Source organism: Octodon degus, unplaced genomic scaffold (genome assembly GCF_000260255.1).
Source record: "Octodon degus isolate 3935 unplaced genomic scaffold, OctDeg1.0 scaffold00069, whole genome shotgun sequence".
Classification (NCBI taxonomy): Eukaryota; Metazoa; Chordata; class Mammalia; order Rodentia; family Octodontidae; genus Octodon; species Octodon degus.
Window position 1 is genome coordinate 772,098 of NW_004524645.1, and position 24,453 is coordinate 796,550.

The 24,453-nt window shown below is 40.6% G+C and overlaps 1 protein-coding gene across 4 annotated transcripts in view; it reads right to left on the minus strand.

Moving 5' to 3' along the window:
- The window catches only part of Mid1 (midline 1), a 393,633-nt gene that overhangs the window by 13,327 nt on the left and 355,853 nt on the right, over positions 1 to 24,453 (minus strand). For all 4 annotated transcript variants that reach the window (XM_023719545.1, XM_023719546.1, XM_004635030.2 and 1 more), the window contains exons 5-8: positions 23,901 to 24,049; positions 17,086 to 17,213; positions 11,495 to 11,638; positions 1,146 to 1,307 (exon numbers count right to left, since the gene is read on the minus strand). In XM_023719545.1, the coding sequence (XP_023575313.1) occupies positions 1,146 to 1,307; positions 11,495 to 11,638; positions 17,086 to 17,213; positions 23,901 to 24,049 (583 nt within the window). The remainder of the gene's footprint in view (positions 1 to 1,145; positions 1,308 to 11,494; positions 11,639 to 17,085; positions 17,214 to 23,900; positions 24,050 to 24,453) is intronic.

The window sequence follows — 24,453 nt, forward strand, 5'->3', positions numbered from 1 at the left end:
CTGTATTTGTTTTTCTTTTACTTACTTTTGTTTTTACTCTCCAAAATAAGAGAAAATTATAATAAAAATATTCTTACACTATTAGTTTGCTCAGCAATTCTTTCAATTGTGAGCTACACTAGTATTGCAATGAGATTCTGATTCCACAGAACCATATGAAGAAAGTAGTCCCACAGCCACACGGATACCCAGTGGCTAAACCTCACTCTTTCAGTCTTTAAGATAGTGTTCTCATTATGGCCCTTTCCTGTCGCTCTAATACTCAGCACATGTTCTCCAACACATTTGGAAATCAAGGCTATGGCTAAGTGAGAATTCCTCTTGAAAAGCATTTCATTGTTCCTGTTGACTGACCGGTAATTCCACAACACAGCACCATATTAACACACTCTGATTTGCTTTTTTCCTGGGAACTCTTATGCAAAGAAATACTGTGCTGCATACCATAATATTTCCATATCAAAAAGTTGTAAACAAAGAAGAGAGGATAAAGCAAAACACATGCAGGCAGAGACTGTGCCAGGGAGATGACAGTACTATGAGACACAAGTGTAAGTCAGATCATTTTTTGTAGTGGGGGCTGTTCTGTGTATTATGGGATGCATCCCATCAGTTGTGGCCTACTAGATGTCATTAGTACTCTCTCCAGTTGTGACAACCAAAGATGTGTCTAGACACTGCTAAATGTCTCCTGGGCAGGCGTAAGGGGACAAAGGGCAGAACTGTCTCTGACTAAGAGCCATAGAGCCAGACAGCTACATGGAGTCAAATAAAAACTTGCTGAGGAAAGTTAATTTGCTTTTGTACAATGAAATACTACCTCCAATTTACAGGGGCCCTATTGTGTGTCTGATTTTATACAGATATGTTTTATTTCTCATAAGAACTCCCCCAGAATTATTTACTTCAAAATTAAAAGATTGAAATGCAGGGAGATTAATGATCTCATAGTATTGAAGGCACAGTGTCAGATTTGGAACCTAGAGGTAGTTGATGAGAATTCCACTACTCCACACTGGATCTTTTCTTCTTGTTCTTTTGAGGCTGTCAATAGTGCCCAAGACAGAAAAGAAAGAAAGTGGGCAGAGTCAGCTGAAAAGCAAGCAGATGTAAGGTGACAGCTCTGCTGAATTCATGGCACTTACTGTTCGTCTTCAACTTCCCAGGCTCGCTGCTGCGGTTACCTGCCTGGTTGATGGCCTTGACCATGAAGATGTACTTGGTGCCACTCTGCAGACCATGGACTGTGTAGTGGTTCTGTTTAATATTGGGTACGATCATCCAACTGTCAGCGGAGTTACACAGACCTGCAGAGCCAGCCAGACAGGTGCAAACATGGTCAGTGTTGTGTAATTTTAGTTTACATGAACTGTAAGAGTTGGCAAGCCTAGTGCTTTTTTGCCACATTTTCTTAACCCACAAATGAATGCTCAGTGTCCTATCTACAGTTGGAGGACAATCTGTGTTATAGGTTCCTGTCATGTGCTCAAGATGCACAAGCCACTTAAAATTGTTATATTGCAAAATCTGGTCTGTGTGAATAGAAGCAGTCAAAGTGGTTCTATCTGGGATCTTAAGCACTGCATATGTGTATGGTGTGTTACTAGATGATGGGGGATGAAATAAAAGCAACCACTGATTCCTCTATACCTTCAACCCATTTTTATAAGACTGATCAATTTTAGATTTATCAATTCTGAGATTCACAGCTGGTTAGTACACTTGAGTCATCTGCTGGAAGCCAATTTTACTAACATAGATTTGGTAGATTGTATTTTTGTTCCTAATTCCTCACTCAATCCTGTATTTCTCCTTAAGGACTGTGGTTACTTGCTCTAGGGTGTGGGATATATTTCCTTGTCACATGGCTTTGTATTTGGTCACATGTCCTACTTTGTCCAACAACATTAGGCCAAACTGATAATCTTCCAGTTGTGAGAGCAAGTGCTACAAGGTCTCAAGGGGTTGTGTTGATTCTTTGCATCTCTGCCATTTCCATGCAGGCAACATTTCTGAGATAATCTTTCTACCTTAGCAGAGGGGACACAAGGAACAGACTAATCACCAGACCAAGGCAGGAAGACCCCCAGCAGAGATTGGACAACCCCCCAACTAACCTCGAACTGGGGGGCGAGAGAATAAGAAACTGATCATCAGGGTAGTTTGTGATCTTGTGTTATTTCGATTCAGAACACATTCATGAGAGATCTCTGAAGCAGCAGCATCTATGGGGAACTCAGGGTCCAGAGTAGATCTTGGGAAAGCACCCACATGGAATTTTGGATCATCTGCATCCCTGGGGTGGCTGGCTCCAGAGTGAAGCAGGATGCTGCTCTGGCTGCATTCTACAGGATGTGGCTGGAGAGCAGGCCAAGGATTTATGATGCTTGGAAGCAAAAAGGAAGCCCATTTTGTTTTGCAGCTGGCTGATGCTGGAAACATCTTTTTGGTATCAGGCCCAACTCTCCCTCTCCTCTCTCCACCCATCAATCTCCACTCCATAGAACTTTTTCCCAACCCCCTGGTGACTGGGCTGTTATGAAGTTTCCTTTCTGTTGAATTTCCTTCACCATTCCCTGGGAGAGGGCTAGACCCCTCACTTCCTGAGGGGCTCCAAACTAGCCTCCCTTTGCCTTCTTTTTTGCTTGCTTTGTAAGTCAAAGGGTTAATTCCTTTAATCTTCATGCCATTTATGTCTTACCAGACTCTCAAGGAGCAGTTTTCCTTAATCCTTTTTTTGGTCTCACCCCTTTGAGAATCTAATAAAACCTTTCTGTAAAAACAAATTCACAAATGCATATACACACTGAACCACAAATATTTTCACAGCAATGCAAGGTAGTCACAGACTTCCTGAAGTCTGTATCATACTAAATATTCCTGCTAGTCTCATAGATGAGAGGGACTTTTTGGGTGTTTTGTCACCTGCCAAAACTCACCTCATATGATTTGTATGTTGAATGCACTATTATTTTCAGGACCTTTTTATGAATGCCACTTCTTTTTCATTTTCACCTGTGAACACTTTCACCAAAGGAAGGCCAGATTTAAAGAAGCAAGCATAAGTCAAGGAAATAATGTGAGGCTTGCAGAGGAGTTGAAATGACTGAGTGTGGGTGGCTGTGCATGCGTGTGCAAGCCCGTACATATTTAGAGATTTAGAAAAGCAAGCAGAGGCACCATCTACTCTTCCTTCCCCAATTTCCCCCAGCTCTTAGCCTATTTGCTACCATGTCTTATTTGTGTAAGATTCCCAAAATATTCACACAAATAAAATAGTAACATGTGAATCTCCCACTCTCCATCCCTGTTGATCTTTTCTGGATTTACCATTTTTTTCAACATATTTGTAACACACTTTGTACTTCTGGATAATCTTATAGTCAAATACTAGATTTTGACCCAACCAAAGATGGGTCATGTTCAACTCTGAGCTGTGGGCCCCAAAAAGCCTGTAATTCATCTTAGGCATTTAATACTATTAGGAAAATAGTAGTAAAATTAGCTTTTACATTGCATAGGATAATCCAGTCATATTCTTAGATCTTTGTCAACAGCAGTCAGGCATAAATGAAAACAATAACAGTAGATTCAAATGAGAATCCTATCAATTTCACTGGTTTTGCACTGTTCCTGTTTAATTGCACATGTTACAATAAAATGATGACTGTGGTCAAAGAAAGCAAATGTAAAAATGTTTCAATAAACTTTAAATCACTGTATAACTCAAAAGCTGGGTTTAATGTGGTGGAGGAATGCTTTCAGCAACATCATAAAGCAGATGTCTGAAATTGCTGCAAACTGTAACTTGGCCTACAATCCAAAAATCTTAACTCAACAAAGATTTAGTGTCTCAGGAACCTTTTCTAAACAAACAAAAAGGACTCTGACTATCCTGATTATTTTGAAGAGGTCACTAATTTACTCCTTGAATATTAAAAGAACAATATATTTATGCAGTTGTCAAATTTTATTGGTTAACTTCACCCTGGAGTGACCTACTTTCAGGAATACTAACAATAGTGACTATCTGAGATTACCTTTCTATTATTATTATGGCCATGATAATGCAGAAATTGATTAACAATGTCAAGAAAATAACACCAACAATGCTCTTCCTGGGGAGGGAGTTAAATGAGGTGCCTTGGAGGGCACCATTACTGCATTGCTAGTCCTGGGCTTAGGCATCGCCTAGCTTCTTACCTATGGTGCCAAGTGCCGAGTTTGCTCAAGTGAGACTTCTCTGTTTTGACATCCCACTGCCTTAGGATGGATGACCGGGTTTATGTATCTTTTTATGAAACACTCCACAACCATCCATCCTAACTAAAATTTCACTTGGTTCTAAACTCATTTTTAATCATTTTTGAGGGTGCTCCAATGTTCACCTCTTGCAACTCAGCTTGAAGTATTAAAACAATAGAACTTGGAAGATAATTAGTTCATAATGAAGCCTAATTGAGATTTTTGATTTTATACGTTTTTTTCACTCACAATGGGTCAAAAGCACTTCCCTGCATAATTCATCTCATTATAAGATTTTAATTACATTTGGGATTTCTAAGTCTTCTACAGCAGTTATAACTTTGCAGCAAAATATTATGTCCAAAATGCTATACAGCGTGTGCAGTCTTTGGAGAGGTTATACACTGGCTTCTAGAATCCTTAGTCTCTTTGAACAGATCACACAAAAGTAACATCCTTTTCCGTCTTCTCTACAAAAAACAGTATGTGTTTAATAACATTCATGGATATTTTCAGAATGACTAAAATAAATACATATAACTACTTTGCCACATGGCTTGAAGAAATGTGGCTTTTGTTTGATTCTAACAATAAAAGTAGCCTGCTGAGAAAAGGCTCCAATGTAAGATTGTTAAATAAGATATTAAAAGTAGTTTAGGAAAAAAATGTGGAAAATATTGTAAAATTAAACATATATAAGTATTAATAAACTAAGATATTAACATTTGTAATTAAAACACTACCAAGAAAAATAAAACATTACCATTAATTTTGCAGGTAGATATGCATATTTCATTTAGAGGGGGCCCTCACAGGATTAAAAAGCCTGATTACCTAATTCTCTTCCCTAAATTCAGTGGAAGGCAATTATTTACAATTTGCTACACCTGGCCAAATAGCTCAGAGGATTAAAGCGCCTGCAAGCAGGTGTAGGGGTGGGGGGGGGGGGGGGGGGCAGGGGCCAGGGATTCGATCCCTGGGCCTGCCATGCTGGCCCTGCCCCCAGGGTGCACTGAGATGGGGATTGAGACTGGGCGTGGTGGCGCATGCCTGTAATCCCAGCTCTTGGGAGGCTGTAAAGTGGCGAATCACTATGACTCCAATCTAGTAGTGAGGCCCTGAACACCCTGTAGACCTTTCCCTAAAATACAAAAACAAAACAAAACAATTTACTATTATTGTAAGTAAAGGAGTCATGACCTAGAGACAATAAAAAAAAAATCTAGCAGTATATGGAGCCACAGCACGTTTTGCACACGGTGTATCTCCCTAATTTCAGTAGCATATTACTGTTAGATTGAGTCAGCAAAGGCTACTCCTCCATGTGATGAGGTGGAAGAACAAGCCACGTTCAAGGAAGGCCTTAGACATGGAATTTTTGTGAAAAGCTATCATCTACATAATCTTGGCAAACTATACATTTGATCCTTATTGTATAACATAAAATAATACCCTTTTAAAGTACATTGGGCTGACCAAATAGCTCAGCAGATTAAAGCACTTGTAAGCAGGCTCAGGGGCTGGGGGTTCAATCCCTGGGCCTGCCATGCGCCCCACCCCACCCCACCCCCTGTGCTCTGAGATGGGAATTGAGACTGGGCACAGTGGCGCACACCTGTAATTCCAACTCTTGGGAGACTGTAAACAGGAGAATCACTATGAGTCTGATCTAGTAGTGAGACCCTGAACACCCTGTAGACCCTTCCCTAAAGTACAAATAAATGAATAAATAGATAAATATAAAAAAATGCATTGATGGTTAGTTAGTGCAGTGTGTGTTTTTGTATGGATTTTAACTGCAAATATTTATATGCTGGCACTGTGGTAAACATAAAGCTAAGGCGTTTACTTTCTATCCTAACGATGTGCAGTAAAAACCATTGGTACTACTTATAGATGAGCAGATTGGGAGGAGATTAATTTCGTAACGACTACAGAGCTAGTGAGGTGCAAAGCTGAGACTCAAATTTAGGTTTCTCTCAGTAGGTATAAGTGCAAATGATGTGAGATGTTTGCATTTCAGTTCAATTTTCATCTACATGTTCTCTTTCCTCCTGTAGGCTTCCAGTCTTCAGTATCCTGGCTATTGGGCACAGGGAGGCAAACAACCCTGTAAGACTGTCCTGGCTGGATAAGCAAGACAGGTTCATATCAGCCACTTTTGGAAAATGGGCTCTATTGCCACCTATACATTAAATATGCAGGTCTATAGTCTTCATTATTCTATCTGCATTATTTTCTTGTGGTTACTGATTGCCAGGAGCAAAATACCTTATCTGGAATTACCCAATGTAAAGTTTTGAATTCATCATTCTCAGTAGGTTTTTTTTGTATTTAGGAAAGGGTATACAGAGTTTATGGGGTCTCACTACGTAGATCGGACTAGTAGTGATCCTCCTGTTTACAGCCTCCCAAGTGCTGGGATTACAGGCACGTGCCACCACGCCCAGTCTCAATTGCTATCTCAGCACATCCTGGGGGCAGGGCTGGCATGGTAGGCTCTGGAATCCAACCCCCAGCCCCTGCATCTGTCTCAGTAGTTTTGTTCTGGTTGAAATTGTTTAGGAATGGCCTTTTGGAGTCATCCACTCTATCCAGATCATGGCTTGATATTATTTTCCACATTAGTAGCACAGAAGTCAAGTCAGGCCTAGGTTAGGAGGTTTAAACCTCCTACCTGTCAAGAGATAAATATTTTTCTTTCATTTGGGGGATGGAGTACTGATACCAAGTAAGACTCTACAGTGGATTGCCCCCTGGCCCCAGTTCTCTACCATTGTGTCATTGCTGTTTGCTACACAACCTTGGGGGCCCTCTCATTCTCACTCTAAACTCACTCAAGAGACAAGTATTTAAAACACACATGTACAGTGGGCCTGCCCTTATGCTGCACATCTGCAAGCATTAGGAGAAGAGAAGGAAATGAGAAACACAGGCAGCAGTCAAGCTGCCCCACTAGCTGCGTGCCATGAGACAAAGCCTAGATCAGTAGAACCTTCCAGTTGACCACCAGCTGACTCCAGGGACAGGAGCAGTAAGTGCTTATTATTGGGCTTACTATTATACTCTGCTTAAGTCCTATGGCTGTGGGCTATTCTTTCAAAACCAAGTGATAAAAAGGCCTGTCTATCCAGGGTGAGGAAATATGCTTTTCCAATGTCCATAATAATCTGACTCAAAAAATTTCAGGAGAAGCAATTGTTTTTCCCTCAGTAGACAAAATGTCTGACACCAACAACTTAGAAGCAGAGAGGTGGATTACTATGGTCTCAAGGGAACCAGTCTGTGGTTTGATGGCTCTAAAGCAGAAACATAAGAGCACAAGGGTGCTGTGGAGCAGAGCTGTTCACTTTACGGTACCTAGGAAGCAGGGTAGAGGAACAGCAATGACAGGAAGGCGCAATGCCTACTTGTGGACCTCAAGGACTTGCATCCATGACCCACTCAGACATACCAAAGAGTACGCTGTGCTGAATCTCTAGGAAGCTCCAAAGCCAACAAAGTTGACAATTAAGCAGGGGTGGGTAGATGGCTCAGTGGAATAAGCACTTCCCTGGCAAAGCGTAAGGGCCTGAGTTCAATCCCTGATTCCACCAAAAACAAACAAAAAAGACAATTAAGCTTCGCCATCACAGAGACTATCTGTGGGCTCCAGGATTTGTACTCCCTTATATTCATAGCTTTGTGTGATCCTTTCTTCTTTAGCACAGGCAGCAGCGTCGATCTCTTTCAAACCAACCAGAATATGGCAAAGAAATGAAGTCTATCACCTTTATAAGTCCTGTAGTTATATCACATTGTATGGCAAAGGTGAAGGCAGTTTGAAGATAATATAAAGGTCATTGATTAATGACTTCGAGTTAATCAAGAGGGAGATTATTCAGTCAGTCTGACCCAATCAAGTATGTCCTTTTATGGTGAATTTGGGCTGATAGCTTTGAAATAGCAGACTCTCTCCCTTGCTGGCTTTAGAGAAGCAAGTTGCAATAAATTCTACAACCATACTGAAATGAATATTGGCAACAAACTAAGGAAGCTGGAAAGTTGTTCTTCCTTAACTGAGTTGTGAGGTGAAAATATGGCTCAGATCACACCTTGATTTCAGCCTTGTGAAATGTTAAGAAAAGGATCCGGCTCAACCATAACAAAGTTCTGACCCATAGGAACTGAAATAATAATTGGGAGTATTCTAACTGTTAAGTTTTGGGAAAATAATATTATAGCAATAGAAAATAGGTATAATTTTTCTCACATCTAATCAAAAATAATTTGAAAGCAACTTAATATTCCTGCATGGGCAAAGAACCACCATTTGGTATAATGTGCCCCCAAATATTTTGTTCTTTGAAGTCACACTATGCACACTTGTCAATAGTCAGTTTGATTTTACCATTTTGTGAATTTCATCCTTTTTACATTTGATATAACCTCAGGTTCAGTTTATCCAATATACTAGCAATATTTGCCATGCAAGGTTGAGAAAGTAATTTTTTAAATGAAAACAAAAAGGCATGAATTATTCTTCCTTCTTTTTGTTGTGTTTTCTCTCCCATATTACAGCATATACTACTGCGACTCAGTGTGCTATGATCTCTGTACCAGTTAAGTTAGGTCTCAAATTTATTAAGTAATCATGTAAAAATTACGTATACTGTGCTTCAAGTCAGTTTCCTCATGTTAATTTTATGGTATATGTGTCCAAGATCAGTGAAACATAAACTCATATAGGTAAGAAAACTTCATTCAAAAGTCATAGGTCACCTCTGCAGGGCAATGTGACAACTCCAACCCAAGTTACAGTGCAAAGAATCTTTTCCTAGCAAGTGGACCTCAAGAGATCACACTATAGATGTACTTCCCTGTATTGCGTAAGGCCAAAACTCAAGGGTATTCACTGAGGTAATGAATAAGGGCTAAAGACTGGAAACAAGCAAAATATTCATCCACAGAACTTGGGATAAATAAATTAGGAATCAATTTTAGAGTAGGATGCTAATACTGCTTTAAGAGCAAATGAAACATTCTTTATTTGTGCTGAAACAGAATGATCTCTCAGATACAATATTGTGTAAAAGAAAAGAAAAACTGAACAACAGTGTGTAGCATGGCACAAACACGAAAGATTTTAAAGAATTCGTATTTCTCCATGATGTGTTGCAGGCCTGTGGAATTGGAGAAGAGGACTCCCGGAAGGAAGGTGAAATGATGTTGAAGCATCGCTGCAGAATGTGCCTCAAAGGGCACTTCCAGTGTGCGAGCAGAGCGACAACGCTCCTAGGGACAGTGGGCAGCAGCGCGGAAGTCTTTTCAGAAGTGGCAGCTCCTTTGCATCTTTGCTCTGAGTGTTATTTAAGAGTCCTGGCTGTTTTCATCTCAGTGAATTACTGTGAATGTCCTAGTTGCTGTCCCTGTTGCTAGTCTTTCTCTTTTCCACTCTATTTGCCACTGTGCTTCTGAGTCACCTTCTAATTGTACACATTACTGCCCAGAATAACTACTAAGTTCACTGGGTAAAGTTGTGCTGCTTGGCTACCCTCTGTAACCTGTATGTTGGCTCCATATTAAAATTAAATGACTATTGTCTGAGGACTCATGCTTTTTGGAGCCAGATTGATACGGGTTTTAGTTTGGGTTCTACTTATCTCTCTTGGTTTTTCTCTGTCTCCCCTTCCTCACTGAATTCCCCACTCAGGGGGAACCTGTAAGATCTCCCAGCATGCCCTGCCACTTCATGTCTCTACAGCTTTGCTTCTGAAAACCCAGACATTTGTGCTTCCTAGCTGCTAAGTATCTCACTGGTGGACAGCTGATGAACAGTCACGTCTTTGCCAGACAATTCAGGCATTTTTCCCAAGACCTTCTTGCTCTACCTATCACTTTCATCCTTTCTCTACTTGCTATCTACTTGGCAGCTGGCCAAAGCTATTCTTGACGCAACATTTCATGACATCCCCTCTTACATTCAAAAATTGCATACACTTGGAAACTGGTAAGATTTTAATTAAAACTGCTAAGGTAGATCAATTAGGAGGATGAAGATACGAAGGTCACAGAAAGGAAGCTGAGAATAGTGACTACATGGGAGGTCAGAGGAGCCACTACTTTGTATCTGTCTTTTTCACTTTAGCCACTTAGAATTTGGTGTCCTTCTGCATCATTCTTTGAATTAATCATAAATTGAGTTTCTATTTTAAGTGTCATGTGTGTAGGACTACTTGTGCCACCAAAGAACAGTGTGAAGGAGGGAGAAAAGGTTTATACATAAAAGCATACTAAGTCGACACAAATGTATTCAAAATATCGCTTTGTGGAAAAGTGACTGCTGTTCTGCCTGTTCTAGTCTAGCCTACTTTGACACATTCTATTTCCGTTCACTAAAGAAGTTTGAGATTTGTTCTCCTGAAAAGCCATCTCCTCTGGTCCTAGGCTCTTGCTCAGCCCTATCGGAGTCACTGTGAGGTGGGGAGGAGTGCTTCTTCTGCCATCATCTCACGCTCAGCGGCTGCTATTTGAGGTCACCAAATCGGCCTTGATGCCAAACATCCAGCACTCCTCGGTGAGAGATGGGCTCTCAGGTGGGGCCAGAAATTCTTCCCATATATGGTCAGCTACTAACATTGGAAGTGGTAGTCCCAGATTACTTTTGAATGAGACCAGGCATTTAGCATTCTTTGGTTATTCATTTTATGGAATCCTTTCTTTTGCTCTGAAAATTGTAAAGTAACACTCAGAAAAGTGTATAAAACTAAATGTATAAAGTAATTACTAATGCACATCACTGCCACCCAAAAATTTATGTTGCTGTACAAATGCCCAAATATTTCTTCCCAGGGATGCCATTTTCCCTCTCATTCAAAAGGGAGCCATCACTCTGATTAATATTTATAGTTTTTCATCTAGGAGTACATTTTCAAGCAAAATAGTTTATTTTAATCTTTAAATTATGAACTGATAAATCAATGTACACTGTATATACTCTTTTGTTTCCTGCCTTTCCTTTTAACAGTTTATTTGTGAAATTCATCCATGTGGTTTATAAGAGGTCACTTATTTTCATCAGTATTTAGCCAACTATTTTTAGTAGCAGACTACAAGTGTTCTCAATTTCTTGGTCAGGAAAGACAAAGTCATTAAATATTATGTACTCTTTCCTTCCTTGTCCTCCTTTGATGTTTAAATTGAAAATGTAATCTATCTTGAAACAGCTACAGAGCTAAGTAGAGAGGTAAGTAGGCCATGAGATACTCACTAACGACGTTGGCTTGTCCAGTGAATATGGTGTACTGGAGCTCGTAGGAGACCACACTGAATTCATCATCCGAAGTCCAGTGAACGGTGATGGTGTCATATGAAGCTGTGCAGAGCTCTTCTCTTATTGTGGGAGGATTGGGAGCTGTAAGGGCAAAGAATGCTCATCAGTGGAAGAACACACACTACTGCACACCGTTTCCAAGAAGATATCTGATTGCTGAAGTAAGGCTTTCTAAATAGGTCCACCAGGAATACTGTTGTAAAGGTGGCAACCTCAAACCAGGAAATTTTAGATAGTTGGTTATTGATTATATTTCTAACAAGGAGTATAGCCAGATCCAGCCTGTATAAAATTATCTCAGTTCTTTTATGTGAATGTGTTTAAGAGATTAAGTAAACAATACTCTCTTGTGCAGGAAGCAAAACATGGGGTGGATAAAAATGATCAAAGTATGTTATGTGTATCTACAGAACTGCCAAGTGCAACCCAGGAATCTGTATAACTAATATGTACTAATAAAAAAGGTGTGGTGAGAGGAAACAAGATGAACTTTAATCGTTCCATTCACTTCAGAGTGTTGGCAAAGCTTTTCGGCAAAGGGATAGATGGTAAATATTTTAGCCAAGTATTTTTACTAGCGCAGTACAAGCAGTATCACTTTGCAGGTCAGATAGCTGCTGTTGCAGCTACTCAATCTTGCCATTGTGGCATTAAAGTACCAGTAGACAATTTGCACCCACATGAGTAGGGCTCATTCCAAAACACCTTTATTCTGTAGAGGGCTGAATTTAGCATATGAGTAAATTTTTCAACCCTCAGTCTACATGCTACCAGATATTTTTATATGTAGGTATCCAATCAGGAAGGTGCTGATACATGTTGTCTTACAGAAAGTCAGGTAAGCATTTGAAAATTTTCTTTTTTTCTTTCTTTCTTTTTTGTATTTTTTAGCGAAGGGTCTGCAGAGTGTTCAGGGTCTCACTACTAGATTGGACTCGTAGTGATCCGCCCGTTTACAGCCTCCCAAGAACTGAGGTTACAGACATGTGTCACAATGCCCAGTCTCAGCGTGCCCCGGGTGGGGGGGTAGAGGGGAGGGCACTGCAGACCCGGGGATCGAACCCCTGGCCCCTGTGCCTGCTTGCATGTGCTTTAATCTGCTGAGCTATTTTGGCAGGCTTAAAAACTTTCTTTCATTAGATTATTATTATTATTATTATTATTATTATTATTATTATTTTGTATTTCTAGGGAAGTGTTAAGGGTCTCACTACTAGATCAGACCCCTAGCGATCTGCCTGTGCACAGCCTCCTAAGAGCTGGGATTACAGGCTCGCGCCACCATCTCAACTGCAGTCTCAGCGTGCCCTGGAGGTGGGGCCAGCACAGCAGGCCTGGGAATCAAACCCTGGCCCTGTGCCCACTTGCAGGGGCTTTAATCAACTGAGCTATTTGGCCGGCCCTTCATTAGATATTTTGATACTTGTTAAAAAAGTATTAGTGCACCACCATTTTCTTCTCATTTCTCAATTTATAGATGATATTTTGTTTATTTTTTTTATAGGTGATATTTTAAATGAAGACCATGACTAAGAATCAATAAGATCTAGGAAATATACTTTTCTTCCCCAAGGAAAATATAATTCCTTGGCATTTGATTAACTTTATGACTTTTATTTCCTTAATACATTCTGGAGAAGACAATCCTAAATCACATCAAAACAAAATTTTTTAAATGTCCTCCACTTGGATCTCAGTGATTGGTCTGGTGAGGAGAGCCTGTGAACAAGAAAGCAGCCTAGGTAATGAGTGCCTTGCGCTGGCAATAATAGTTTAGAGCAGGGGTTGGCAAACTATGGCTGTTGGCCAAATCTGGCTTGCTGCCTGTTTTTGTAAATAAAGCTTTATTGGAATTCAGCCAGCCTCATTTAGTCACGTATTGTCTGTGGCTGCTTTAGCATAACAGAAGAGTTGAGTAGTTGCCGCCATATGGCCAGCAAAGTCTAACACATCTAACATCTGGCCCTTTACTGTCAAAGTTTGCCGACCTCTGGTCTAGAGAATTGATCCAGAGCTTTGCTTTCCATTCTTCTGTACACCAGAACCTAACTTCAAAGGGAGAAACATGTATGTATTTCACAGATGCGGAGCAACTTTACTTATACTACTACAGAGTTTTTTCTTGCTCTGAATTCTAATTGGAATTAATGAATCCTAAAGAAACCCAAAGAGGGGGACAAATTGTGGAAATGGTAAATTTAAAACTGTTTTAGTAATCTTCACTTTGCTGTCTGAAAATATATCTAAGATACCACAAGAACCAAGTCTGGTGTCTTAAGTCAGTGAGCTCAGCTTTGGCTACTGGCTGTTGAATTCCACAAATGTTGGTTGAGTATCCACAGTGGGGAGGTGTGTGCATTAAGCTGTGTATTGAGATAGAAGGGCCTTATCCAACCCTTAATGCATTCTTTCTGTAATATGTATTTGTATATCTGTCTGCTGAAGTATAGACATGCAAAATTTAGTATCATATCATATGACTTGTATGTGCTTGAATTGGCGACACCAATCAGGCAATGTATTCCCTGGAGGCCCGGCTGCATTGCAAGATGTGCCTATTATTGTCTGTGTGGTTCCTGTTTGTGTGGGATCACCCCGGCACAGATCAGTCAAAAAATACTTCCTTCATATCTTAAACAGGGCTTTGAATAATTTCTCCATTGACCATTATAGAAAGATTTTGTTTTTTCTGCATTGCAATTATATGATTAATGCTAAAGAAAACGTTAGTCTAAAGTAGGCAAGTAGCTACAAGACACATGGCATTAGCTGTAATCAGGAAGAAAATGTTACCTCTTCGGGTTATTAACTTGACATACCACTTAGAATCATGTCATAGGGAAAAAAAATCTTGTTTTCACAGCCCGGCAGGCTAACCCTGTTTTGCTTGTAAACCCAATGGGTTTGTCTTGAAAAGTCAATACCTAATTTACTGTAAATGAGAACAGCAGCACGCTGCCAATTTCAATACTCCTGCTATCGGTACCAGAACTGTTATTTTCTTGCCTTCATCATAAGCACCACACAAGGAATGGTGGGCTAATGCTCCACAAACATTCCATTTCCTGCTTATAAATGTCTGATAAACTATTTGGACTCGGCAGTGTCGACCATGCATCATTTGTTACGGTCAGGATTGATGTTATGTCTAGAAATAGACTGAATTTGTATCTGGGGTTGTCAGCTCAGAAGGCATAATGGCAGGTACCACACATGGCCTTTAGTTTGGGATAAAAGAGCCCCTGGCATGATCTATTGCATAGTCATATAGTTAGTGTTCACTAGTTGTATAATTTCCCTATTAATTAATTAAAACTCTTACATTTCTATAGAAATTAAAATGCTCACATATTGTTGGACTATCATTAGCAATTATTGGAAGAGGAGAAGACACATTCTTGCCAATGAGACCTCAATTTTGGGTAAACTACCCATGTGCTCAGGCAAATATTCAATTTTCTAGTCTTCTCTCATCTTGGGAAGAAAGTCACAACCTGACCCTGTCCCAGGTGACACAAGTAGAAATTTTCTAGCTGGAGTTTTTGAGAAAGATTTCCCTTTTCTGATGAACAGATTCACTACTTGTCTCCTGCCCCTGCTTTTGCCTAGAAGTTGAGTACAATGCCAAGAGGTAGTCATGCTATGCACATGTAGCAAAACAACGAAACAGCAAAGACGACCCAGCAGGAAAAGAGACAGAAGCAGGTGTCTGGGGACATCTTCCAGTCACTGTCCAGCCCTAGGAGAGCACGCCTCTATTGTTTCTGTGATCTCCTCATTGAGTCACTGTTGACTGGATTTTCTGTTGCTTGCAACCAAACTCATTCCCAAATGATGTATGAAAAATGGAGACATTTTAAACAGAATGCCATGAGGAGAAAACAGCTGAGAGAAAGTCTAGACATGCACTGTTTGACACATAATTATGACCTACACATGGCTGTTCAAATTTTCATTAAATTTAATTAGCATTAAATAAAAGTAAAAATTCACTAGCCACATTTCAATTGTCAATTGCTCCACGTGCCTGGTGGCTAATATACTGAGTAGTTAGTGCAGATACAGAACATTTTTATCATTGAAGAAGCTTCTATTAGATGGTTAAACTAACTCTCCAAGCCAGGCATGGTGGTGCATACATGTAATCTCAGCACTTGAGAAGCTGAGGCTGGAGGATCACCATGAGTTGCAGGCCAGCCTAGATTATACAGTGAGGTCAAGGGCAACCTGAACTATATAATAAGATCCTCTTCACAAAATAAAACAAAACAAAACATAAACAAATGTCAGAATTAAAAGTACAAAAAAGGAAGGCACTATATTCATACATATCTGAGGCCAAGTTTGGGATCTTACTGTAAATGATTTTTGAATGAATTACTTTACCGCTTAATAGGAGCTGTATGTTTGAAAGAGAAAACGACATGATAAATTTATGGAATGGCTCGCCTTCCTTACAAATGAAGGAAGACTAAAGTCAGCACCTTGTGTCTTCCCAAGGGAAAAGCCCTGTTCTGGTTTACTGCTCTTTGAAGGTAGAACTCCTTGCCTTCTATCCACTGGCTGCAAAAACAAATGTCACATGATGTTCCCATCTCCTGCTCCACCTTTCCTGACCACTCGCCCACAAATATACACACACAGGATGGGAGTTGAGAGGCTGATACCGAGCTCAGCTAGAGACACTGCTTCAGGGAGGCTGTGTGCTCTCAGCACAGTGCACAGCTGGCTTCACTGGATACACTTTGCTTTCCTGACTCACCATCCCAGTGGCTTTGATGAACACAAACAAGGCTGTCTCCACGGTCCCTATTCTTTCCAGCGGCCAGCATTGTTACTTTCTTCTTTAGAGGCTATGACAGCAAAGAAAAGCTTAGATGTATTGCTAAGAATGGGAGTAGACTTTTTCCACTTTCGTTAGTGTTTTCCAGTATTGACTAAAACAAGGGAGAACAAGCAGGGGCTGAAACACAGCACAAGGAGTAGCAGTGTGATTGCAGATGAAACACTGTCTTTCAGGTCTGTGTAAGACCTGAGCCCAAGCCCAACTTGCCCACTCCCTCCCTTGCTGTGTGACCCTCAGCAAGATGTCTGGCTTCCACCATGCCCCACATCAGGACTCAGTATCGTGAAGATTAAAATAAGATCACCAATAGAAAAGAAAACTGGAGCAAGGTGTATACCCACTTCATCAGTTGCCAGGTTTTCCTGCAAATGTACTGCAAGAGCCAGATGTCTTACAAATTCCAAATGAAAAGTACACACAAAACCTTTTGTATCTCTTCGATGTCCTGCAGAGCTGACGTGTTTAGCACCCCACATTGAGAGGAATGAAAATGGTAATAAGTATGCTTCTAATGATTGGGATTCTCCTTTTTTCTCCTACCCCAAGTTGAATCCTGGATAAAATCAAACAGTGCACAGAAATTGCTTATGGACCTTTGCTTTTCAAAAAATGCATTGATCTTGTGGCAAAGCATTTGTATTACTGAACGTACACAGTGTTAAGGAGAATACAAAGACAATACCTGTAAGATAATCCAGACATTCTAGTAGTTTCTTCTCTCGGGAAAAATCTAAGGCAAAGGTGTCAAATGTGTCATTGAGGTTGATTTCAGGAATTAAGACCTGAGAGGACGCAGTTGCCATGGAGACTCTGTAATTGAAACAAAACAACTTTTTAGAGATGTCAAGACGGATTTCTCCATCACTATGTGGGAATGAAAAAAAAACATGAAAAGCAATATCATTTTTAAAGGAGTGTTGTTGTTTTCACACACAGCTTTAGGAAGAATCTCCGGATGGGAGAATGCAGTAATGCAAAGCAAGTGAACACAAACTTAAAGAAGCAGGGGCACTGGGCAAAGCAACAGAACGGCTTCCCTTTGCTATTTTATTAATGGAAAAAGAATTCCCTGTGGAGGCGAAAGAATATTCATATTTCATGCTGCTGTGTATTTAACAGCCTGGCCCCATCACATCTAACCCCAGCAAGAAGCACATAGCTTCAGGCATTTCTTCACACATCTGTCTGGAAAACTGTTTGTTCCTGCAGATTCGCCCCTGCTCCACTTCAAAGGGGAGTCTCCCAAATTTCCAACTGCATAAAAGGCAAAGTGAAGATTAAAAAAGAATGTTTCCAGATATCGGATTAGTTTAATCAATTACTAGCCTCCCTCTAAAATAAACATGAAGAAAAGAGTTTTTGTCTGGCTCCTTTTCATTCTCCTCATATTCATTTTTTTCTACCATATTCCCAGCAGATGCCATAGAAAATATTCATGAGTATTCTTGCAGATTTCCCTGGGGGCTGCATGGTGTCCTCTGTGTCTCAGGCCTTCTGCTGAGAGGAAGCTAGGCACTGGAAAGGCCCGCTTTCCTTCCAGGTGCTCTAAAGTTCACGTGTATAGGTAGCAACAGCAAAACAGACTCACTGACTCAAAGGTGCAAATGATTCTCCTCAAGCCAAGAAAATCGTGCCCTCATGTATGCTCCTTCTGAGCCCATCAGACCACATGTCATCTTGCTGAGTTCTGTGTTTCGCTCTCAAGTTCCATCAACTTGAGGGCACTGGGAAGTTTTGTGCAAAGAAACAACTTCGAGATGATTTAGCTCTAAATGTAGTTACTTATTTTCGAATAAACACCATTGATGGTCATTTATACAAGGCAAGTGGGAGGATTTCAGGTCAACACACTTCCATTTAGTATAGAATATTTTTCAGTCCACTTACTCAAAGGGTGACATTCATGTTGAAATCATGCAGTGAGTCTTAAAGCTTTGGATTTTAATACAGATATTATATTTTAACTATAAAGTTATACCCATGCATATATCCACAGAGAAGACTATTATCCAGCCATGAAAAGGAATGAATTCTAACACAGGCTATACTATTGATGAATCTGTGAACATTATGCTAAAACTTACTGAGCACAAAAGACACTATACTGTGTGGTCCGCTAGTACCAAATAGACACAATAGGCAGAATCACACACTTTAAAATGTTTATTTTATTATGTGAATTTCCCTTCTATAAGAAATTACCTTTGAAATGTCTAAAATCCTCGTACATACAAAGAAATATAAATTTGTACTCCTGGAAATTTTTCCATGTTATATAAGGAGGGAACAAGATAGATTATAAATAACGACCTATGTGGAATAGTGTTGGAATCTACAGATTCTAAAGAGAAAAGAGCTCTAAAAAGAAGAGTTACACTACGTAAAGGGGGATAGAGAATCTGACTTCAGTTCTGGACTGATTCACCAAGATTTTGTTGTGTGATTTTATTGACTAATCACACCCAAAGGAATTGGGCTAATTGTTGATGCTAACAGTTTCTAATTTAGAATAATGGATATGAACATGTTTGTTAGTTCAAACTGAACTTTCAAAAAATATATTTATATGGCCAGGGATACAGCTTAGTGGCTTAAGGACCTGCCTGGAAAGTGCAAGGTCCAGAGTTCGATCCCTGGTACTGTAAAACAAAAAACAACAACAACAAACAAACAAACAAAACAAAACCTGTTTATGAGGCCCTTAAAATATGCCCCTCACTAAAAGAGCCACAAATATTTGCTTGAGTGCAGAGAAGGTTAAAGAAATGCTACGGTGTCATCTGCACGCCTCAAAACACATTTCACGGTGACAACCCCACTTACTTCTGTTTCATTCCACCCAACAGGGAGAACTGCACTAGGCTGTGTGGAGACAAGCACCCAATTCCGCATCACATTGCTGTTCTACTCACACGCAGCACAGACTGCGTGCTCAACAGGTCAGACTGCTCTGCTCACGGACAATCTGGCTCTAGTGTTTGTCCCAGTCAATGGCTGCCATAGCTGCTTTGTTGAGGCTCATCCAAATAGGTTTTGTTCCTCCAATTTTCTCATAATTCTATGGCCAATAAAGAATGCAATAAAATATGTTTGCATTGAGGGGCATGTCAAAAGTGCCTGCCTTCTTCAAGGTAGGAATGTTGTGTGGGGGCCAAGAGGATGGAGGTGCCCAGCCCAGGAGGCAAAGACTGACAGCAAGAAGCTTGGAGATTACTGTAGCTTTTAACACCTACACAGTTTTGTCTTGATGGAAGGAAAGATACTTATCTCTGGCTCTAATTTCAACTTCTTGATTGGAGTGACAGGGAAGGGGAAATCTGCCAAATTCAACATTTTAGGCTGTGTTTTTATTTCCCAATCCCTTCTTGCCCATCTTCCGGTGTTTTAGATGAATTTCCAACACCTAGCAGGGCTGTTAGCGCTACACCACTGTCCCAATTCTTTGCTTTACAACGGTTATGTGTCTCTGTGTGTGCACATTTGTGTGAATTTGTGCATCCCATACACGTGCAGATGTGTGTGTGTGTGTGTTGTGTGTGTGTGTCTTAACATATTAGAGTACATAGAGTGTGGGTCCCATCCTAATGATTCAGAGAGAGGGATACACAATGCTCCTGGTTTATATTTCTGCTTTAAGCTCTAATCTAACCTCCAGGACACATAGCTGTTAGTGACTACATAGAACAAGTTTTCCAGAAGGTGGAAGAGCTATGTGGTTCCCAGAGTTTCTGTCAAACAAGGTACATTGCCATGGTAAAACACAGTGATTGTCCTTGTGACAAAATATCTTTTACTTTGGCCAATTTGGGCTTTTCCACACATGTCTGTTCCTGGAATCTGTTGTTATCATAATACTTATTAACACTTTACAGACTATACTTCAAAACCCACACATGAGATATTCTGTAGTTCTAAGAAGTAAGTGACATCTTGCCAGAGCTCACAACTGGTGTTCTCAGCTTTATCTTCTGGAAAAGCCTAACAAATCTTCGAACTGCCTGCAATGGTAAGAAATCCAGAGCTTACCTTGGAATTGCAGAACCTCCAAGCTCTGAAAAATGAATTCTGTTCAGAGGCAATTTTGATAATTTGCTGCTGAAAGCAATTCAACTCTTAGAGTCTTTGTAAGCACTAGAGCAACTTTTCAATGCCAGATTTGGTGGACAGTTTTGCCCACCTAACAAAATGTTAGAAAGATACACATATAATCACACCGAGCACCTAGGTATTAGTGTGCTGGAGAATATAGTGTTACGTATGCAATTGACAGTCATCCAGTGAGTAGGAAGGAAGGAAGGAAATTGGCATTTGTTGCACATTTACCTTGTGACAGAAATTGGGTTAATTAATGTTTTTACTGTATTATTGCATTTCACCCTTACAGCTACATTAGATAGAAATATTCTGCCCTGTATATGGATTCATGGGCTCATTTATTCACAGTGGGAAGTTTGCAATGTGCTGGGGCTATAGCAGTGAAAATAAGATGGCCAAGAAGCCTGCCCACTTGGAACATATAAGCAAAATTAGACTCAGAAGTGTTAATGAGCAGCCTCAGTGCTATCTATAATCACCAGGCAATTAGCACATAGCTAAACCTGTTAGTTACAAAGGATATTCGTATCCTACATTGTAAAGCTTGAGGCTCTATCATCTTGGGGTTGAAAGACATTTCTGAATTGAAAACTAGTTTTCCAGTTTGGATTCAGCTTCTAGGAAAACATATCCCTTTAACTGATTCACTGATGTTGGAAAATCTCTTCTGAATCCCACATCTTAGAATTGATGCAGGATCTAAAGTTTATTCTCGGTTCCACACTTGAGGAGCATAAAGATGATCTGGAAGCCCTGTATATAGGAGAGAAAACCCAGGACAATCACAAGAGGAGACAAAGCCAGGAAATCTTATCCTAGAGAAGCATGTCAAATGACAGGGTGAGGAGCAGAGGCAGGTGAACACACAACAGCACCAAACACACAACAGGGGTCACACTGAGAAACAGAAATGCTACAGAAACTTGTGTTTCTAGAATTCCCGTGATGCTTGAGACCATTTTCTGCGGAATTTGCAGCAAAATTTCACAGTGCAGGGCTGGGGAGATGGCTTGGTGGGCTAAGTGCCTGTCTGGCAAGCGCAAGAACCCAGGATAGATTCCAAGTATCACATGCTGTACCAGTCCTGGAACCCTGAGCACTCTGTGCAGCCCACCAAAACCAGGCATGGTGGCACATGCATGTAATCCCAGCACTGGGGAGATTGAGACAGGAGGAACACTATAAGTTCAAGCTGCATAGCGAAACCCTGTACCAAAATAAATAGATAAATAAAATGTTTTTAAAATTTCACAATGCAGTTTGTTATTATGAGCCCAATTTCTGAGTAATAGTGGCCCAATAGCTTACAGAATCATACTGAAAAGAGACCATTGCATGGACTCAAACCCAGGTTTCCAAACTTCTTGTCTAAACCCAGTGTATTTCTACTACACCCCAGCTCCTGGAAAGTGAACAGCTCAGGAATTAAGCCACATGTTTGACAAATAAGAAATGGGAAGAAGGGGTTTGCAGAAGCAAAGTTAAGGACTTTCATCAGATTTTTACAGGCACTGTGTATTGAAAATCAATAGAAGCACATTCCTCACGGAAAGAGGAATGAAAGCCATGCTTCTGTCCCTGAGGAAATGGGCCTGATAGGAGGAGAGCTGCGAGGGACCACATACACCTTGCCAGGGCTGTGGGAGATCACAGGTGCCACTCATGTGCTTGTGCCGGCCTTCAGCCGAGTGTGTCCTTTCAGCAGAACTGCTGGGGGCCTCACTGTCTCTCAGCTACTAGTGCAGTTTACTCATGTGGTACTAGTGGTTTGTAGGGGTCGCTTAGGATGCAGCTCATAGAAGCCACATCATCTGGATGTCACCCCTTTCTCAAGTAGAGACACAGCCTCTTGGACTCCAGATTGGGAACCTGACCTAAGTGTGAATGCCAGCGGCCTGCTCGGTATTTACTGCCATATTAGTGCTGTTTGGAATTTTTCACTTTAGGATGAGTAATGAGCAGTCAGACACAATCCAGAGAACGATGCAAGCATTTGGCCACTCGGAACCTAGGAGTCGTGAGGAAAGAAATTGGCCTCTCTTTACAGTAGGGAGAAGAGCATTTTAAGGACATAAAAGCGATGATAGCCAGCTGTTGTGCCTGTCCTTTAGAAAAGATCTGTGTCTCATCTGCTGGAACTTTCTCATATGTAAGAAGTAACACCACAAGCTTGTTGGCTAGGAGATTAAAATGATAAAAATACTGTACACTTAAGAACAGTGAAAATGGAAATCTTAAGGCCTACCTCTAAATGTTATTTTGAGAATTATTAGCAGAGTGTCTGACACAGGCAATCACTTAATAAACGTTATTTTGCCTTTTCTTTCTTTGAAGACATTCCAGCCAGAAGATGGTGAGCATTTTTTCTCCCCGAGGCCATGGACTGGTGAAGTTGAACCTGCAGACTATTTTGTAAATGGTTTAATTGGCCCACAGCCACACCCATTTGTTTCCATATTGTCTGGCTGTTCTGGAGCTATGAAGGGAGGGTGGAATAGTTGTAATCCAGATCTTACAACCTGCAAAGCCACAAATATTTACTTTCTGATGCCTTCCAGAGCCTGTGTTCTGGGATAAAGACCATCACAAGTGAACTCTTTGGTATCTCTCATCCATAAGGTTCTATTATTGCTTTGGATAAAGGGCAGCTGCATCAAAAATCAAAACAAATGATAAGCCAAGGCCATTGGCAATTGCTCAGAGATGTCACGTATATGCCATTTTGATTGTATTCAGTTCAATTTAGGGCTTCCCTTTGGAACCACTAGAATTGCTACAAATGTTTGAATCAGTGATGAGTAATTTTTGTGCCAATCAGTTAGGTATGCTAAAGGAATATTCAACTTTGCTAGGTTTACTGCTGAGCTGGCCCTTCCTTCATGTAGAATAGACTTTAGTAAAAAGAAGGCTCTATGAGAGTGACAATTAGGCCCTTTCTCTGCTGCATTAGTCAACTCTGACATTCTCTGGGGAGGTCCAGCTTCTCAAGCACATAAAAGTAGACCTAACAGAGAACATCTGTGCCATAGCTTTTTAGATAAAGAACCTGCAATGGAAGATTCCTTTTTATATTTTATCTTTATTTTAAGTCTGTTATCAAGTATATGATGAGATCAGGTCTGAGTGTCACAATGAATACTGTTCTTGTGTCAGCGTAAGAACCCCCAAGCAGGTTAACTGCATTCTTTCTCACTGGTAGACTCACATTTCAAAGGCCTTGAACTCAAAGGCTGTTACTGTAATGGCATCAAAGAGAAAGATCTTTAGTGGCAACAAACAACTCAAGGCCTCTATGCTGCCTGGTACTCGGCCTTGAAAATGAAAACAAATGCAAGGCCACCTAATCACACTAGGCACACCAGGGACCAGGTTCCTAAGAGCTTCAAAGCAGCCTGCACTCACCTCTCAGTGATGTTCTTTGCTGTCTGTAGGAAGCGAGCATGGTCATTCTCCTTGAGGGAGTGTTCGGCTTGTGAAATGAGGGATGCCGACCGCTCAATGCATTGCTTGCAGTTTGCAATCTGCTGAGCAAGTTTGCGAAGCCTCATCACCTTGAAGAAAAGACAGGGAGACACGTGGGTAGCTGGGTGGCCTCACTTAGTGAAAATCCAGCAGGCTGGCCCCTTTGGATGTAGCCATTTTATTGTATAGAAATCATTTTTCTGTAAAAGTTCCAAAAATAAGCAAACTCAAAGATCAAATTCTGAAAAACCCAGTTATGGGACACTTGTTTTAAATATATTTTTAATCTCCTTGAAGAAGTGTTGCTAATTCATTTTCTGAGGAAATACTGAGTTACTAATTACTTCCATGTTGATGGGAAAAAAAGGTGTCGCTCAGTGGCAACTTACAAAGAGTCACCGGACCTCTTCCCTCCACTTTCCATGCAATTAACATAAGACCATTGGGGACTCTGGAATTTTCTCTATCTCAGATTTTCAGCTGTGCTATCAAG